Source organism: Pelophylax lessonae (genome assembly GCF_965119305.1).
Source record: "Pelophylax lessonae genome assembly, chromosome: 8".
Taxonomy (NCBI): Eukaryota; Metazoa; Chordata; class Amphibia; order Anura; family Ranidae; genus Pelophylax; species Pelophylax lessonae.
In genome coordinates this window covers 34,680,273-34,701,007 of record NC_138775.1, presented here as the reverse complement: position 1 = coordinate 34,701,007, position 20,735 = coordinate 34,680,273, and the positions used below count along the sequence as shown (strand labels likewise).

Sequence of the window (20,735 nt, the reverse complement as noted above, 5' to 3'; positions counted from 1 at the left end):
TAAGCATATTCTTTTACAGGGTGGTCTTAGTCAGGGCCGGTGCAAGAATTTTTGCTGCCCTAGGCAATATAAAAATTGCTTCCCCCCCAATATGCTCTCCCATCCCCCATCCTAAGTTGCTGAAGGGGTTAAAACCAATGACGGCTGGTGCTCCATCGGTCTGGGGGGGGGGGGGGGGGAGACGGACCTGGCCACTAACCCCCTTCCACTCCGGAGTCCATTACCCCCTATCCCCCCCCCCCCCCCCCAGGCGCCAGTGCACTTACCTTGTTCCCCTGGACGGTGACGGCTTCCCCTCAGTCTCCTCCATGTCCCCTCTCGGCAGCCGTCTCCTCCCTCCTCCTCTGCCAATAGGATGCCTTCTCCTTTGACCAACTGGGAAACAGGTCTCAGGACCCGCTTCCTGATTGGCTGGGAGGAGAATCAGTGTGGCAATAGTAAATATTCTTTTGCTATTGTTACACAACTGGGTGGGCTCAGAGCACAGTGCTCTGCACCCAGAGCCCACCCTTTTTTGAAGCCTATTAGAGCCTCTGGCTCTAATCACGTGCTTCAAAAAAAAAAAAACCCTCATTGGAATCCATGCATCCGGTGCCCTGCATGTAGATTAGGGGGCCAGACGCATGGATAGGGGGCCGGCCGCCACTGGTTAAAACCCCTTCAGTGACTTACCTTAAGTCACTTACCTCGGGTCAGGCTCCGCCGGTGCCCCCTGCTAAGTTGCGCCCTAGGCGGCTGCCTAAGCCGCCTTACTGATAGCGCCCTGGTCTTAGTTGAGTTTGGACCCTTTAGTTGACAGGGTAATTTTTAGGCCTCATGCACACTGGACATTTTTACAGCTGCTGTTTTTGGCATCAGATGTTTTTTTCTGTAGCCAGTAAACTCCCCAGCATGGTATTCCATGTGTCCATGCACACATGGGCTGTTATCAGCAGTTTTGGGAAGGGATGTTTTCTGGCTGGGAGAAACCCTCAGAACTAGTGTGTTTTAAGAGGTGTTTTTCAGCTGTAAAAACGCTCCAACGCTGATAAAAGTTTAGAAAACGCTGAAAAATGCCAATTCTGCGTTTATCAATGTTTTTGCGCCATAAGCTTTTGCGGGAATATAGTTTTGCTAAAAAAAAGCTAAAAAATGCTACAGCTGAAAAAAGCTAAAAAACGCCTTCTACAGCTACAGCTTTCTACTGAGATTTTGATAACGTCCAGTGTGCATGAGGCCGAACGAGCAAGTAAAGTCTGCTATTTATTTATTTATTTTTTTACCTGCAAAGTAAGTCCCCGTTCACACTGGGGCGACCTGTGAGGCGACCTGGTCGCCTCACAGGTCGCCGTAGGTCGCCTTCCATAGGGAAGCTGCGGACTCGTTCTAATAGGAGCGACACAAGTCGCTCCGACTTAGAAAAAGGGTCCGGAGCTTCTTTGGGGCGACCTGGAGCGACCGTCATAGACTTCAATGTTATGAAGTCTGTGCCGGCCGCTCCGAGGTCGCGGCACGCTGCTCGCACCGCGACCTCGGAGGTCGCCCTGGGAAGTCGGATCGCCCCAGTGTGAACGGGGCCTAAAGGCATAATGTGCTAGTATGCATTGCATAATAAAACATTATGTGACAATTACCTCGTTGTCCCCTCTTGAGGCCGCATCCATCTTCACCCGTCTTCCTTCCAGGTCCGCGGACATCCACTGTGCTACTGGCCGAAGCCGTGTGAAGTCACTCATGCATGTGCACAGGAGCCGCCGGTCACGGCACAGGGCTTTGAAGCAGTGCCATCTTAAGAGCATTAAAGGGCCCCAGGCAATGCAGTGCACTGGGGCCCCACCTACACAATCACCCACGGGAATAAAAATGCAAATTATGGATAAGGCGATATTTATTGGTACAGCAGTGCCAGGCTAATGACAACTTCCAAGTTCGGTGGCTGGGACTGGTGAACACACACGGACGGGAGTCAGACTCCACTGTCCTGTGTGTGCCTGTTCCCGTGGGGGTGGACAGACATTCCTGCAGTTGTGGGCTCCCCCTCCATGGCCCAAGTGGCCTGACAGCAGCGCAGGGCCGACAGGCGCTTGCCACCTGCTAAGTTTGGCTGTGGGATGCACACGGGAATCAGGACTATTGCTTGGCTGGGGATGGGTTGCTGGGTAGGTGCCCCCCCGGGCAAGTGGCCCATTCGGTAAGATGACCCTGCTCTGAAGAAATGGCACGGACGGCCGTTCCTTCAGGGCGCATGCTCGATGACGTCATTGGTGCAGTATACAGTAATTGGTGCAGTATACAGTAAATATCTCCTAAATGGTGCAAGTTTAGGAGATATTTACAGTACCTCTCTTATTATAGGCTTACCTATAGGTACTAATAATCAATTTATTATGGAAAAAAAAATAATAATCAATGAGAGTTTACAATCACTTTAGGAGTAATAGGGAAGCTGAAATGTGTACCCTTCTTGCAGGAAACACTATCCAAGGCTCCCTCCACTGAAGCCAAAAATGAACTTAGCGATGTGTGTATGTGCTGCTGAGAGTGCGCTGTGTGTGTTTGCTGATAGTTTTATCTCATAATCATAGTAATCTTTTTACTATTTGTTTTGCAGTTCAATTCTTCGCACAATGTTTCCTTATCATACGACACTTTACTTCCCTGTTTATGTATTGAGGTGAGCACAGTTCCTTTATAATAGTTATTCCATTGCTTGTTGCTGTTTTGGCTTATTGCACATTACTCTATGTATTACATAACAGCTATTAATTATTGTCTCTATTGATTGCGCATCAAGATTTTGCTGTGCCTGCGATCTGTAGGGTTATCACCTCATCCCTTTAAACCAGGACACACATTAATTACACAGGTTCTGTGGCTGATTAAGGTGGTAATTAAAGCGGAGTTCCGGGCTCAAAATTAACTTTGGCCCATCTGCTTGCTGTGAATGCCCAGAAAAACAAATGGATGCTCCCGAATTTTTTTTTTTCTTTACTTACCTTGTTTTTGAAGAAAGTATACTCACCTTCCTTCTACTTCCTCCCTCTTTGGCCGCGGCCCGTGCCGTCTCTTCCTGTTTGCGATGACTCCTGGGAGCTGAACGTCATCGCTCCCAGGAGTCAATGCGCCTGCACCGGCCACGCTCATCAGTTCCAGTGCAGGCTCGTCATTCCCTGCTAAACAGCTTCTGGGCATGCCGGGATGACGCTCCTGCCCCGGAAGTGATGAGCGGGGTCGGTGCAGGGCATTCTGGGACGAAGAGGACACGGAAGAGGACGTAGAAGAGATGGCAGCGCTGGAGAAGAAGTTTTTAAGGTAAGTATTTCTTCTAAAAGGTAAGTGCGACCCGGGTCAGTTCAGAGGCTCTCCATTGTGGAATGTACTAGCCCTGACTGTCCCGGGGGTATTTTTATCTAAATTTCACCCCTGAGGCCGGAACTCCGCTTTAAACTTACTTAGTGCCTGATGTGCATTATATCAGCCTCAGAACCTGTGTGATTAAGGCCCTTTTCACACATGCGGACTGTTCAGATCCGCCTGTCAGTTTTTCAGGCGCATCTGAACGGATGCCCCATGCATCTCTATGGGGCAGCAGATGTCATCCAAAGACATCCGATCCAGTCCGTCAAATCCGGGCGGATAAAAACCCTATTTTCCATCCGTCTGGCGTATCGGATCAGATTAGAACGGACAGGCGGTCTGTTCTCATCCGATTCCCCCCATAGAGGACAGCGGGGATCTGACACCTCCCTCTCCGCACACAGAGCAGAGACAGAGCTATCATCCTCCTGCTCAGCAGGGATCAGCGGATCGATCCCCCGCTGAGCAGAAAACGGAACGGACAGGTGAGAAAGGGGCCTAATGTGTGTTCTGGTTTAAAGAAATGAGATGGCAACCCTAGCGATTTGGCACATCTGACCCAGCAATCTGCTTTTCAAAAGTCCTCACTGCAGATTGCCGGCTGTGTCACGGTTCACACTGCTGCAACCTGTCACATGACAAATCAAAACACATTTCAATGGATGCTGTCTTAATTGCTGAGACTAAAAAAAAAAGTTTCTGCACTACTTTTCTGCATCTTTAGCGCACCATGAGTGCCATAGACTGCAATGATAAAATTACAAAAGTAGCAAGGAAGTAGCAAGGAAGTCGTATCTTTTGTCTTACCAATGCAACTTAGGCTGTGAGATGTTCAAAGCTTGGGATATTTTTTTATATCCTAACCCTGCTTTAAACTTCTCCACAACTTTATCCCTGACCTGCCTGGTGTGTTCCTTGGCCTTCATGATGCTGTTTGTTCACTTAAGCTGGATACACACTATACAACTTTTGTTGTTCGATTTCCTTCAGATATACCTTCAACTATGTAGTGCAAGGGCCTGCCTGATTGCATACAAATTAAAAGTGTTTAGATTTGACCTCATATTATATGGTTTTGGTAAATCTAAAGGGAAAAATCTAAAGACAATTGTATAGTGTGTATGGTCCATTAGGCTGGCCATACATTATACAAATTTCTTACAATTTTCTTTAGATTTATCTTTAACTATGAAGTACAAAAGCCTGCATAATTCGATACAATTGAAGGTGTTGTTTAATTTTGACCTCATATTATATGGTTTTTGGTAAATATAACAGAAAATTGTACAAGAAAATTGAACATATTATGGCCAAGCCTCAGGTTCTCTAACAAACCTCTGAAGGTTTCACAGAACAGCTGTATTTATACTGAGAATAAATTACACACAGGTTGACCCTATTTACTAATTAGGTGACTTCTGAAGGCAGTTGGTTCCACTAGATTTTAGTTAGGGGTATCAGAGTAAAGGGGGCTGAATACAAATCCACGCCGTACTTTTCAGATATTTATTTGTAAAGAAATTTGAAAACCATTTATCATCCACTGCACAATTATGTGCTGGTCTATCTCATACAATCCCAATAAAATACATTGATGTTTTTGATTGTAACATAAATTGATGGTGCTGTATAGGTACCTATAATAAATAGACAGTATTTAATAAAAAGAGATCCAAATGCACTCACAGAGCATATACCATGTACTCATAAACTCACATCAAATGAACAGTCTCATGATTTCACAGATTGAATGGGTTCCAGTCTGTCTATGTCAACCTCTGGGGAGGGTGCCTGCATCATCAGACTCCAACCTATGTGATCTCTAGCACAAAGGACTTTATCAGGAGCACGGAACTGATGGAGTACCCATTGCTAAGGTACCCAGTGATGGGGTACCCAATGTTAGCCTGCTGGAGAAGTCTTGCCTGTATATGTGTTGGATGGTCCGATTTTGTATTTTGATTCATGTAAATTTTTTTTCCAGGTATTTTATGCACAACAAAATAGTAGACGGAATCAAAAGTGTCCATTTATAGAGCAGCCGGAGCCTTGTAAGTAATGCCCTGCCTGCGACTAACAGGAATACCTACCATTTAAATGCTGTGGAGTCTATTTATAAAACATTCAATGGACGAATGTCAGAAACATTTTTGCAAGCTGTCTTAAATTACACTGTATGTCTTTGAATATGTCTTTGAATAGATTAACTCCTGTTAGCTCCATCTAGTGGCCAAAAATGCAGTATCATTTTCTGAAATACAGGCGATTCCCCCCGGGTTACAAACAACATAGGGTCTGTAGGTTTATTCTTAAGTCAAATTTGTTTGTAAGTCAGAACAGGTACATTTGTCAAAATAATCATTTTTAAGTTTTTTGGATAGCATAGGGAAGGGTTAACAGTTTACCAGTTTTTTTTTTTTTGCTGTCTGTACCCCTGTTCAAAAGATTTCACCTCCCTTTCTGTCAGTGGCTGTCCATCCATTGGGGGCGCAGGGGCGCCGCCCCCCCCCCATCCATGCATTCGGCCCCCTAATCTACATGCAGGGCGCCAGACGCATGGATTCCAGTGGGGTTTTTTTTTTTTTTAAAGCAAGTGATTAAAGCCAGAGGCTCTAATAGGCTTCAAAAAAAGGGTGGGCTTGGGGCGCAGAGCACTGCGCCCTAAGCCCACCCATTTGTGTGACAATAGCGAATGAATATTCGCTATTGTCACACGGATCCTCCTCCTGGCCAATCAGGAAGCGGGTCCTGAGACCTGTTTCCTACTTGGCCGAAAGGAGAAACCATGCAATTAGCCAAGGAGGAGGAGGAGGGAGGAGATGCAGAAGACTGAAGAGGAATCCACCACCTCCACCGCCGCTGGTGCCTGCCTGCCCTCCACATGTCCAGGGTGAGTGAGCTGGCGACCAGGGGGGGGGTATAGTGTGCAGGCTGGTGTGGGGGGGGGGTGTATGATGTGGTCTCAACCCCCCCGGCCCGTGGAGCACCAGCCGCCACTGCTTTCTGTCCCTATGACAACTGGATTTTGAAAAATTTGGGTTGTTGTGGAAACCAGGATTAGGGATAAAGCTTCAGTGGAGACACCTTTTTCACATGAGTACTTTTACAGGAGTGAATTTCCCCTCCCCTCCTAGGGGGGAGATTTCCTCTCACTTCCTGTTGTCTCTCTCCGTTTGTAAGTAGGAGTCGTTTGTAAGTCGGATGTTTGTAACCCGCGGACTGCCTGTACCTTAATGGGAAAATGTACCATATTTTAGCCACTACATGGAGCTACAGAAGTTAAAGCATATCTTCCCAGCATCTGAGCACCACAAACCAAAAACACTTGTGTCGCTCCTATTAGAACGGATCCTGTAGCGGTCAATGGACTGCGAGGGAGTGCGACTTGTCAGGCTGACAAGTCGCCTGACAAGTCGCGCTAGTGTGAACCGGCTCTTAGTTTAATTAGCCTAAATGTTTCTGACATTCGTGCAACATATTTTTTTTAAACAGACCGCTGTGTGTATAAAACATTCATTGGATGAACGTCAGAAACATCTCTGCAACCTGAACTCAATTTCATTGTACATTTTGGAACAGATTAGCTCTTGTATCATCAGCTCCATCTAGTGGCCAAGTGCAGTATAATTTTCTGAAATACCCTAATGAGAAAACATACCACATTTTGACCACTGGGTGGAGCTGATGCTACAGGAGTTAATCTATTTGAAAACATACAGTGACATTTAGTTTAGTTAGCACAAATGTTTCCAAAATTCGTACATTAAATGTTTAAAAAATAGATCCCTGTGTGTCTGTTATTTTATTATGTTCCCTGCTGAGTTCAATAAAACGTATCTTCTTCCAGATTTTGCAGATCTTATGAGAGTGTCTGCAAAGAAGATAACGTTTATAGCCAACACCATGGCGGTTCAATATGATAGTCCTTGCCAGAAAATACCCAGCGTTTTTCTATGCAGAAAGAACAACAGAAGCTGCACGACGGTCCATGATGCCGCCATAAAATCACATGAAATGGTGAGTTCAGATTAGACTGATGTGGGTGATTTTTGACATCTCTTGTCAACTTTTACAGGAAATGAATATTCAGGAGAGCCAAGTATACATGTTTTGGATCCGCCAGTAATGCACATGTATTTTGACAGTAGTGCCTACATAATAAACAGTCCATGTGTAGCACTACTCCCATGGGAGAACTGGAAGGAGGGATGGCGCATAGCGATGATATATGAGACAAATACCTCTGGATAAGGAACAGTCAGTAAATAATAATGATTGAAAAGTCTATTAAAAATGTCAATAAATGCACAAACCAACCACCGGTCTATTGGTCCTCGGCATCACATTTGGGCGCTGTGGGGGTCCCGCTCGGTCTAATAAATACCACTTGGCCAAATCCTGGAAGGGACAGGGAGTGGATCCAGGTGAAACACATAGACAGAGAAGGAAGACCGCCCGGCGTGTGTGTCTAGTCCTTCTTCCAGTTCTCCCACTGGATGAGTTGCGGGATTTGGCAGCATTGCGTTTGGTATTTATTTAAAATAATCTCCTGCAGGGGCGTAACTACAGGGGTTGCAGGGGTTGCAATCGCTACCGGGCCCCATGCTCCAGGGGGCCCGGTAGCAAACCAGTGGGTGAACTTCCAGGATCGCAAAGGTCACACTTGCAACTGGACCCTGGCATTGCACCACTGTGGGGAGGCCCCAAGATTGCAGGAAGGGGGCCCACAAGATTACAGGAAGGGGGCCCACTGCACAACTTGTGAAAGAATCCTGCTGCGGGACCGTAATAAAAGGCCATGCAACAAGTGTAAAGAGCCCCAGGATTAGTGGGAAGAGCCCTGGGCTTGAAGGTAAGGGCCCCGGCCAGGGGTCTGGGGGGCCCTTCATGGTTTCTTGCATCAGGGCCCTGAAGGTTCTAGTTACGCCTCTGATCTCCTGTGATTGCCCCCATTACCATACCCTTGTGGGTTATGGCTCCAGTTTTCCCCCCATAGGTGGCCGTCCGGAGGACCAGCACCAGGACATTTTTTTTTTGTTGTTTACTCCCATGGGAGCTGCTGAGTGTGGGTTCCCCTGGGTTACCTTTAACAACAGTAGAGCAATCAGACATGTTTCCAAGTGTTTTTACCTTGGACAAGGACTAGTCCAGTTTCTTTGTTTTTTTTAGGATTTATTGAGAACTTGGGTAGGAGAAGGGATGAGTGGGATACTCCAATTGAACAATGCACAAAACGAGGCAGGGACAGTACAGAAATGCTGATTGACGCTGGTTAACGCTAACTGACCCTGGTTAACGCTATGTGGAGCTAGTCATGGCTAGGCCACTTACTTTAATTCACCTTTGACTGTGAAAGAGTCTGTTTGAGCTTCCTAAGGTACTCCTTTCCTGAGGTAGCTGAATTGTAGTATTGACTGCACTGCTGAGCAACTCCAGGGCCCTTCCTGGCGCCCCTTTTACCCCCTAATCTTCAGGGCTTTAACTTGGCAACCCCTTTACTGTAACACTCTGGGTTAGCTGACTCTCTGATCCCCTTGACCTCTCTGGAGTGGTCCCCTCTCTTAGGCAGACCCCTGGGCAGATCTTGAGTACTACTGGTTTTTCAGAAGTCCTCTGCCCAGCAGCTCCACTGGTCAGCACACACCGGATCCTCTGCAGCCCAGCTCAACCCCTGGTCCCTAGGCCGACCGCCTGGACCACCTTCCTCAACTCTGCCGGAGGAGAGACAGCCGTCCACCTCCTTTCCTGAGGTAGCTGAATTGTAGTATTGACTGCACTGCTGAACAACTTCAGGGCCCTTCCTGGTGCCCCCTTTACCCCCTAATCTTCAGGGCATTAACTTGGCACCCCCTTTACAGAAACACTCTGGGTTAGCTGGCTCCCTGATCCCCTTTACCTCTCTGGAGTGGTTCCCCTTTCTTAGGCAGACCCCTGGGCAGATGCTTGAGTACTCACGATACTGTTTTTCCAGAAGTCCTCTGCCCATCAGCTCCACTCAGTCAGCACACACCGGATCCTCTGCAGCCCAGCTCCACTCCTGGTCCCTAGGCCCGATGGCCTGGACCACCTTCCTCAACTCTGCTGGAGGAGAGACAGCCGTCCACCTCCTCCTGGGACTTTGCTCCCTGCCAAAAGACGCCCTGTCACATGTCCCCTCAGGATTTATTTCCAATCCAAATGAGCACCCACTGGGACAGTCATAAAACCTGGTGTTCTATTGGCTAGGTTTCCTCCACTGTCCAACAAGGTCCCTCATTGGATAGAGCGGGGAGACTCCCCTAACTCAACAGATCACACCTGGAAGCATGTGACAGGCTAACAGATCACACCTGGAAGCATGTGACAGGCTAACAGATCACACCTGGAAGCATGTGACAGGCTAACAGATCACACCTGGAAGCATGTGACAGGCTAACAGATCAGACCCTCCTGATAAGCAGAACAGGGCCATAACTATGCTTTACCTAGCACCAGTGGCGTAGCGTGGGGGGTGCAGGGGGGGCGGGCCGCACCGGGCGCAACATCTGGGGGGGCGCATCCGCAGTGTCACTCTGTCTGTCTGACTATGACATACACAGTTCACACACTGTCTGTGGCTGCCTCCATCTTTAGGCTGGGAGATGTCCAGCGCGGCTGCCCTATGGCTGAAAATGGCGGGTCAGGGCGGGGAGGGGCTGGACTGTGCCTCACCTGTCCATTGGTGTAGGGTGGGGTGGCATTGCAAACCAAGCCCTGCATATTCTACCTCTCCTCACTGCTCAGTCAGTTTAGCAGTGAGTGAGTCAGCAGCCTGGCGCTGTCACAGAGTGAACATTGAAAGGGGGCACGCTGGTCTCTCTGCATTGAAAGGGGGCACGCTGGTCACTCTGCATTGAAAGGGAGCACACTGGTCACTCTGCATTGAAAGGGAGCACACTGGTCATTCTGCATTGAAAGGGGGCACGCTGGTCACTCTGCATTGAAAGGGAGCACACTGGTCATTCTACATTGAAAGGGGGCACGCTGGTCACTCTGCATTGAAAGGGGGCACGCTGGTCATTCTGCATTGAAAGGGGGCACGCTGGTCATTCTGCATTGAAAGGGGGCACGCTGGTCATTCTGCATTGGAAGGGGGCACGCTGGTCTCTCTGCATTGAATGGGGGCACGCTGGTCATTCTGCATTGAAAGGGGGCACGCTGGTCATTCTGCATTGAAAGGGGGCACACTGGTCTCTCTGCATTGAAAGGGGGCACACTGGTCTCTCTGCATTGAAAGGGGGCACGCTGGTCATTCTGCATTGAAAGGGGGCACGCTGTTCTCTCTGCATTGAATGGGGGCACGCTGGTCATTCTGCATTGAAAGGGGGCACGCTGGTCTCTCTGCATTGAAAGGGGGCACGCTGGTCTCTCTGCATTGAAAGGGGGCACGCTGGTCATTCTGCATTGAAAGGGGGCACGCTGGTCTCTCTGCATTGAAAGGGGGCACGCTGGTCATTCTGCATTGAAAGGGGGCACGCTGGTCTCTCTGCATTGAAAGGGGGCACGCTGGTCATTCTGCATTGAAAGGGGACACGCTGGTCTCTCTGCATTGAAAGGGGGCACGCTGGACATTCAAACTTGTATTTAGATGCATTTTACTTTAATTACATCAGTATTTTCATAACAGACAATACATGTGCTTAGGGGATAAGGGTTTCTTTAACTAATCTAGTGGAAGAGACTCGAGTGCTAAAATCCCGCGGGTTAGGGGGCGCAAATTACTTGCCTTGCCCCGGGTGCTGACAACCCACGCTACGCCACTGCCTAGCACCTACCTAGGAGGGTGCTACACATGTATATCTGTGGCCATCTTAACCCCTACCCATCCAGCCCCAGTGTCCCTTTAATAGGGTCTGTATGCCCCAGGGGAAGGGGACGAATGGCTGATCACATGACCACTGTCATGGGCGTCCACAGAACTTTTTCTGTGCATTTTAAGGTTAGCCATGCTCCGCCCCTTTTCAACAATGTCATGAAGTGGAGAGGCTTCGCCATTATCACATAAAGCGCAGGCATTTAAAGAAACCTGATGCAAAAGAAAAGCTGGCCCTGTTTGTTTTGGGTTCGTGCAGTCGGCGCATGCATGCACGTGACGTCAGTACGTGCTGTGACCTCACGTGCCGTGCCTCTGTGCACGGGGCCACTATTCTCCTCAATTTTCTTGCCCCGGGCTCCCCCTCTCCTGGAATGATAACATTGGGGCCTGGGGCTGAAGACAGTGGTCTGCGCAGCTGCTGATGTCAGTCACTGCACAAGCCGCAACTCATGAATATTTATTTTTAAAGGGGAAAAAATAAGCCGATTTATACCAGTTTTCAGACTGATGATCGCCGCTCACGTGACCCGCCACCTCTCTCCTCCTCTCTGCATCTCCTCCTCCCCCCCTCCCAACGGATGTCAGCAGGGAATCCTCGGCCCCGCCCGCTGCAGGCAGCTGTCAGACAGAAAGAGGAGAGAGCTGGCGGGTCACGTGAGCGGCAATCGGCACTCTGAAAACTGGTAAACAACGGATTATTTTTTTAAAACACATACACAGGGGCGCACAGGATTAATAAACAGACCAGGCATTATATTATAAAGTGGCTTAACAATCAATTTAAAGGGGAAGTTGAGATTCCATGGGGGGGGGGGCACTTGCCCCCCCATGCGGACGCCGATGACCACTGTGATTGGCTGTCACAGTGGTCACATGATCAGGAATTTGTCCTGCCAACTCCAAATTATTAGCGTAGACTGAGCTGTCTTTGCGGGCACGATCACTGTGCTGGGATCCTGCTGGGAGTATGCATATATGTGATGAGCAATAAAGCCCACCAAAGGTGTGTGCACAGGGTGTGAAAGGCGTGCCTGGGCACTCCCTAATCACCCTGTGTGGCGTAGATTCCCCGTGTACAGTCACTAGACATATAATTGTACAGTATATAGTGGAGATTAAACCCTCACTTGAATGGATTGTGCAAGCATTGTTCTTTATGTATAACAATCGTTATCTGAATATAGTAGCAAAATATCGCTCGTATTGCGCCTTACCTTCTGACACTCATATGAGAATTACTATGAGCACAAAATGTATTTATTTTTTTATCTTGAAAAAATTCAGGTGCTGATGGGAGATTTTTTTGGGGGGGAATTGGGACACAGATCTAGAATTAGAACCAGAAAATATCAAGTTACTTTGTTCCATATTCAGTTGTCCTAAGGTGCTGATAGTAAATATTTTATGTTGAATTATTTTATTCCAGACATATTCCATTTCCAACATCGACAGAGACCCCAACCTATGTTTTAAGGTAAGAGCTTGCTTGGCCAGGTGATATAGACCTGCCTTAAAGAGATCCGGTCATCACTCTAAAAAATTGCATGTAACAGCACAAAAAAATCACAGATCCCAAATACTTTACTTTAAATACTGCGTTTTTCCTTTCCCTAAATTATTTTTTGTTGACTTGCAATGAGCCTTTGAACTTCCTAGAAATGTTGACTACTCCGGGAAGAGTCAGTTCTCTAGCACAACACCCAGGGCCGCTGTACAGCCAGGGCCGTCTTTAATATTGATTGGACCCTGGGCAAATATTTTCTCCAAAATCCACTTATTACCTATTTGCAGGCAGTGGGGGCTCAAGGGGCAGCTGCTTTGGGCCCTACAACAACGACTGGGCCCTGGGCAGTTGCCCCTTTTGCCCTGTGTTAAAGACGGCCCTGTGTACAGCCTACCTAGCAGGGCCGTGGGCCACCCCCCCCCCCTTTCCAAATATATCAAGACAATATTTTTACTAAAAATACACTAAAATCATTATTAGTGGACACCTGGGGGAATTAGCCCTCTAGTTGTTTTTTACGTTTTAAGAAGAAAAATTATATATTTTTTTATAAATGTTAAAAAAAATTTACTATTTTATATTACAATTTTTTAAAACTTTTAAAAAACGTTTTTTATTACAATGTTTCATTTTTTTTTTTTTTTTACAATCTGTTATCAGCACAGTAAAAGGGGGCATACAGGGAGGGCATAGTTTCCAATGCTTAAAAAAAAATTTCCAGGGACACTTTGCAGCACAGCTATCAATTACCACACCCACTTCACTGAAGCTCCGCCCACTCTGCATAATTAATCTAGTAGCAGAGTTGGAATAATTCTCCCATTCAGCTGCACTACTTCTGAGTAACATTTACGGGCAGCCTGATTAACAGGCGCTTCCAGGGACAATATAAATTACCTGGGACAGGCTCCTATTTGCAGGGACTGTCCCAGGAAAAAAGGGACAGTTGGCAAGTATGGGAGGGGGGAATCAGAAGCAGGCACAATAGGGAAGGGGATCGGTGTTGGAGATGCAATTACAGGAATGATGCCCTGCGTCTCTCCCTGCAGCAACTGGAAGCTGGCAGGAGAGGGAGAAACTGGCTTTCAGCTGCTGCAGAGAGCCGCACAAGGCTTCCTTCTGTAATTGCCCCTCCGTCTGACTGCACAGATTCTCCGTGCTGTTGGGGCCCTTTTGTGTGCCCGGGCCCCCTACAGGAGGACTGGTAGTCCCCCCATATCAGTGGCCCTGACAACACCCTCCTTCTTTGCACATGATAAGCTCTATTCTTTTTTGAGAGTGTCTAATTACTGTTTGTGCTGACCCAGCTCCTCTGTCCCTCCTCTCCCCACAGCTGGGGGAGGAGTGAAGGGGAATACGATAGAGTGAAAGCTCTGAGTCTCCTGGGGCAGCTGACATCACCTCCAAGATGGCGGCACCCCGCAGTAGTCTTGGGGGTTTTGAGGTCTACACAAGGTAGGACAGAAAAAACACCATTTGCAGCAGATGCGATGCGATCTGAGCCATACAAAATGTATGGCTCAGATCACACTGCATAGACATCGCATGTGATTTGCACAGTAATGCATTGCGATTCCTGTGGGAATCACATGCAGTGTTTGCAATGCACAAGTGTGCACCCAGGTTCAGATTTTAGGGGGGCAAACTAGGGGGTTTCAGGTGGACTGGAACCCCGACAGATGATTCAAAACCCGGACTGAATCCTGGACAGGTGGCAACTCTAACTGTAGGTCAGGGGCGGGGAACCTTTTTTCTGCCAAGGGCCATTTGGGTATTTATAAAATCATTTGGGGGCCGTACAAAATGATCACCTTAAAAATTAGCCTGTTATATTTGGTCAAACATTTAATTAACTCACCCCTAATGTGATGGCTGCAACTGCTTCTCTTTGGTGAGGTGTATGATGTTAGCTGGTATTGATGATGTTGCTACTCGCAACAGGTTTTCCAGGTTTGCGTCGGTCAGTCTGGAGCGCAGTCGACTTTTTTGTGGTGGTAAGTTTTGAAAAGAACTGCTGGCGGGTACTGCTGGTGGGTATAGCTGGCTGGTACTGCTGGTGGGTACAGCTGGCTGGTACTGCTGTGGGTACTGCTGGCTCAGGCTGGTACTGCTGGCTTGTACTGTGCTGTGAGTACTGCTGGCTGGTACTGCTGGCTCAGGCTTGTGGGCACTGCTGGCTGGTACTGCTGTGGGTACTGCTGGCTCAGGCTGGTACTGCTGTGGGTACTGCTGACTCATGCTGGTACTGTGCTGTGGGTACTGCTGGCTCAGGCTGGTACTGCTGGCTGGTATTGCTGTGGGTACTTCTGGCTCAGGCTGGTACTGCTGGCTGGTACTGTGCTGTAGGTACTGCTGGCTGGTACTGCTTTAGGTGCTGCTGACTCTGGCTGGTACCGCTGTGTGTACTGCTGGTTCTGGCTGGTACCGCTGTGTGTACTGCTGGTTCTGGCTGGTACTGCTGTGAGTACTGCTGGCTCTGGCTGGTACTGCTGTGAGTTCTGCTGGCTCTGGCTGGTACTGCTGGTTCTGGCTGGTACTGCTGGTTCTGGCTGGTACTGCTGGCTCTGGCTGGAAGAGGTGATGTTTCCTGTATTGGTCACAGGCAGAGTGCATTTGATATCACTCTGCCTGTGACTCACTCAGACTGTCATAACAGAGCAGGAACTATACAGGAAGCATCAGCTCCATTCTGACAGATCAGCTGAGAGACACAGACTCAGCTGCATGGGGGGCCGGACCAAATGACTTCGGGGGCCGCATACGGCCCCCGAACTGTAGGTTCCCCACCCCTGCTGTAGGTGGTTGGGATGCATTGTGAAAGCAGTATCTGGCAGAGCAGACAGAAAGATGTGGCCTGGTAGAAGGAAGGCTGTGGTCTGCTACTTCTCCACCACCAATCTGGAGAGTGCATGCGGAGAGGTGCTCGCTGTGAGTACCCCCCATATGAGGGGCTGCACCCAGGGCAACTGCCTGTCCTGCCCCTCCTTTGTCCAGGCTCGACCTTCCCTCAAGAAGCTTACAGTCTTTTATACACTCACATACCGGGACCAGTTAACCTACCAGCATGTCTTTAGAATGTGAAAGGAAACCCATGAGAGCACAAGGAGAACATGCAAACTCTATGCAGATAGTGTCCTCAAATAGTGTGTTGGGATCTGAATGGAAGACCCCAGTGCTGCAAGGCTAGTGTGCTAACTGCTACACCAATGTGCTAATATTAGAACTGTGGATGGAGAAGACGAGGCATTTTTGGCTAACAAAAGTCTTTATCTATCAGCACGTAAAAAGTAGTCAACAGAGCAGAGAACAGAATCGGCAGCCTGTGGTGGTTTTTCATGAGACTTCTTCAAGATGAATGAAGCTTACTTTGAAAAGATGTGGTGGCATCCATTTGAAATGCCCAAGGATAAGCCAAAAAAATGCCTGCTACAAAAACGCCAGGTGTGTTGTTGCAGGTGTTTTTTTGGGGCATTTTTTGGGCGTCTTTGGAGGCAGGCATAACATCTGAACTTCTGTATAGGGGTATATATACACACACACTTATATGTATTTATACACATACACACATATAGGTGTGATAGGAGCGAATTCCTATGGCTATTAATCATTTCATTAGCGCAGCCATAGGGTTCTGCTACTTTCACACCTATATATGTGTATGTGTATATATGAATACATGTGTGTGCATATATACCCCTACACAGAAGTTCAGATGTCATGCCTGCCTCCAAACACGTCCACAAAAAGCCCAATAAAACGCCTGCAACAAATGGCCGGGTGTGAAAGGAGTGGAGCCACTGCTCTACTGCAATTCTAATACAAACGATCTTTTTTCTATGGAGGTCACCCTGAAATGGAAGGGTTTGGTCACCCTGCCATAGCAGTCAGAGTCAGTTAACCCTACACTACACTACGGTCCCCTGACACTTAACACTTTCCCTACAGAAACTAGATTATTAAATCTAACTATAGTGGAAAATAGCACCCTAACTACACTAGATATCCCTTTCCTAACTAATAATTGCTAAATGACACTTTTGAAACGGGAGTAACAGAACTGCTTCCACTCTCTTCCACAGCCCCAGTATTAAAGTGCTAGAGATTTGGCAGGGCTATCTTATATACTGGGGGGCGTATTCACTACTGATTGGCCTCTGGACCCCCTAGTCACTCCAATCACATTCCTAGCATCCTCCTGCCCCCTCAATTGGCTTTTACTGATGGTTCTGGTCCAATCACAGGCTTTTAAAGCCCAGTTCCTGTCCCATTGCATTTTGGTCAGTTCTGGTTGCCGAATTCCGAACTTTTTCAGCAAAAAGTTCGAAATTCGGCCGAATTTCGAACAGTCAATGTTCTGGTCGAACCAATGGTAGACCAGAACCGTTCGATCATCCCTAGTCAATAGCATGGTCATCTCTTCCTGAGTGCACTAGTTTTGTTAAATGTATTATGAAACTTGTTTTTTATATTCATTTGTGTTTTTTTTTTTTTTTTTTCAGTTCACATTAGGTTATCACACCTATGTCAAATGTCCTAACAACAGCGGTAAGTTCATTAAATGGTATTACATAAAAACGTTTTCTATATGGCCAAAAGTATAATGGTGGACACCATTACTATTGAGTTGTTCCTAGTGAAGGGTACTACAGCCTGCAAAGACATTTTAGACAATTACAAGCTTCCAACCTTATGGTAACAGTTTGGGGAAGGTCCTTGGGGTTTTATGCATTACTATGCCCCTGTGTACAAAGCCATCTCCACAAAGACAGGGTTTGACCAGGTTGGGGTGGAGTAACTTGATTGGCCTGCACAGCAGTGTTAATTTTGGCAGCAAATCTCAATTTAGTCTTAGTCTTAGCATTTTATTGCATTTTAGTTTTAGTCCCATTTTAGTCTTTAATGGCATTTTAGTTTTAGTCCCATTTTAGTCTTCTGCAAGTGTTTTAGTTTTAGTCGTATTTAGTCGACTAAAACTCATTTTAGTCATCTATAATCGAATGGGTGTAGTTCAATTGTAATTTGTAATGCATTATTTAAGCATTTCTCTACAATTTCCAAACTCATTATGTACTACTGCTGGTCCTGGAGTGAAAAATCTTGAGCATGCACCAGTGTTAATTTTGGCATCACATTTCGATTTAGTTTTAGTTATAGTCTTTTGACTAAAATGCTATTTTAGTTTTAGTCGTATTTTAGTCATCTGAATTGTTTTAGTCGTATTTTAGTTCGACTAAAATTGTGTTCATTTAGTCGACGAAAACGTTTTAGTCGGTTTTAGTCGACGAAATTAACACTGCTGCACAGAGCCCTGACCTCAACCCTCCTGAACACCACTATGATGAATTTGAACACGGTTGTGATCCGATCTTCTTATCCAACATCAGTCCCTGACTTTACAAATGTTCTTTTGGCTAATTGAGTACAAATTCCCACAGACACCCTCTAAAACCTTGTATAGAATGCTCACAGAAGAGTAGAGCATATTCAGCTCCAAAGACGGGGCAACTCCAAATTATTGCCGGTCCTCTTCTTTTCTGGTGCCTGTCTATCTCCTGAACAATGGGCGAAATCCCCATAGATTTAGGCACTGGGAAGAAGAGGAGCAGCAACCTGGAAGTAAACATCAGAGCCGGACATGGCTGGGCAGGGTATCAAGACTAAGTATGGAGCATCGGGTAGTGGAAAGTTGGATTAGATCAGTTCTGGTAGGTAGCACAAATGGTTGGAAAAAAAGTTTTCAAACATTTTCTTACCCCTTTGCTGTATTACAGTAGGCATGAAGGCTTATGCCTACTTTTGCTACCCATGTATACTAAGGGGTGTATTTATTAAAAATGTGAAAAGCTGTTTGTCCATTAAAGCCGCATGTAAATGTGTTCTTTGAGAATGGGGCAAAATCGAATGCCTTCAAGTTATATTCTCTGCAGAAAATGTTATGCATTGAAAAACAAGACTCAATGGGGGAAATACCGCATTATGGCCACTAGATGGTGTTGTGTATCATAGACCATAACTATGGCCTTCATCTCCATCTAGTGGCCATAAAGCAGTATTTTCCCTTTTCACATTGCTTTTTTTTTAATGAATCTACAGAGCCTATAACTTGAGAACATTTGATTTTGCTTCATTTGCCACATAATGAATTTACATGCAGTTTTAATTGATTTTTTTTTTTTTTTTTACACACCCACATATACACATGGTAGGAGATAGGGGTTGGAACAAATTTTGCACCATTTATTTCAGAAGCCACAATTTTGACCAAGAACATTTGCAGTGGAAGTGGTTCTAAAGGCTAGACATTTTTTTTTTTTTTTTTTTTACCTTACCCTGCATTAGGGTAAAAAATGTCCAACTAGTTGTATCACCCCTTCATCTCTCTTTATACTTACCTGAGTCCTATCTTGATCCAATGCTGGGCTTGTCACTGGCTCAGAGATGGCAGTACTTACCTGAGTCCTATGTTGATCCAATGCTGGGCTTGTAACAGGCTCAGAGATGGCAGTACTTACCCGAGTCCTATGTTGATCCAATGCTGGGCTTGTCACTGGCTCAGAGACAGCAGTACTTACCTGAGTCCTATCTTGATCCAATGCTGGGCTTGTAACAGGCTCTGAGACGGCAGTGGGAGCCATTGGCTCCTGCTGCTGTCAATCAAATACTGCGAGGTGGGACCACGGGCCGGCGCCAAGCCATGCTGTGTGTGTCAATGGAAGCACACAGCGTGGCTCAGGATCAAGCCCGAAGGTGTGCCACCCTAGGGAGCAGTTTCCTAGGGTGGCACACAGAGAAGAGGGGGAGCCAAGAACGCTGGCATGGGACCCCAGAAGAGGCGGTTCAGGGCCGCTTGCACAGAGCAGGTAGATATAACATGTTTATTATTTCAATTAAAAAAAAAATACCTTTTACAACATCTTTAATCTCTAATAAAGTGGCATAAATCAATTGGTCACAGTTTACCCTGTAACTGTATTGAATTGTATTGTAACTGTATTGTCTTCCCTTATATTGTAAAGCGCTGCGCAAACTGTCGGAGCTATATAAATCCTGTATAATAATAATAATAATTGGGGCTTTTGTGGCCCCACGTGTGATCTGATTAAATCCTTCCCCATCTCTTATTATCTGCCAGCACTTGTTATTAAATTCATTTTATCAAATAAAACAGGCTTTATTTTCTGATTGCCAGCATCTGTCTGCTGTCTCCCTGCCAGACATTCATGATGGAATAATGAACTATTTGTACTCAAAGGGCTGGAAAGTTTTAAAAAATACATTCATTTATAAAATGAGGAAATATCATCTTAATTGTGGTCCTGTATTATAGTGGAAGGGCAAGTAAAATAAAAATGATGTTTTGTCCTCTGTATTTGCAGATCGGGTCTGGAAAGTGGATGTTAAATTCAACCTCTTTGATGTCCTTCTGAAAATCTCCTCGGAGGTCCCGGCCAGTTTCAGTGGGGCGATCTGCTACCAAAACCAGAGTACCAACATCTGCCACATCGAGTCGCCAGTATATAATTTTTCAGAGGTGAGCAAAAAGAAATTTAAATTTAATGACAAAATATTTAGTTTATTTGGAAGTGCACTGAGGGGGCCTATGTAAAAAAAAAAAAAAAAAAAAAAACCTCACTGTGTGGATGTTTTCGGCTTTAGCACAGATGCAGTGAATGATTGCTGTATTGTTTGTAATACGATGATCTCCTATGAATATCAGCTCCATCTAGTGGCCATAATGCAGTATTTTTCTGAAGAACCTCAATTAAAAAATAAAAATACAGCATTATGGCCTCTAGATGGAGCTAAAGATCATAGAAGATAATCATATTACAAACAATATGGTGATCATTTCTTGTGCAAATGCTGAAATATTTTTTTTTTACGCAGACTCTAAAGCTGTTCTGATGTACCTCCAACTGAATTCTTTTTTGGGGAAGCATTAGCGCACCTCTCAGGTTTTCAATGCTGTCCAAGTCCTCATTTGTTATTAACATTAAAGGATAGTAAGTGGGCTGATTCTCCACAACAGGGCCACAGGCAATAATAAAAACCCTACAGAAG

The 20,735-nt window shown here is 46.3% G+C and overlaps 1 protein-coding gene across 1 annotated transcript in view; it reads left to right on the top strand.

Moving 5' to 3' along the window:
- IL17RE (interleukin 17 receptor E) overlaps nt 1–20,735 on the top strand; it is a 121,203-nt gene that overhangs the window by 88,357 nt on the left and 12,111 nt on the right. The window contains exons 7-12 of the mRNA XM_082265784.1: nt 2,591–2,653; nt 5,321–5,387; nt 7,184–7,353; nt 12,597–12,644; nt 17,174–17,219; nt 20,051–20,205. Of these exons, the coding sequence (XP_082121910.1) occupies nt 2,591–2,653; nt 5,321–5,387; nt 7,184–7,353; nt 12,597–12,644; nt 17,174–17,219; nt 20,051–20,205 (549 nt within the window). The remainder of the gene's footprint in view (nt 1–2,590; nt 2,654–5,320; nt 5,388–7,183; nt 7,354–12,596; nt 12,645–17,173; nt 17,220–20,050; nt 20,206–20,735) is intronic.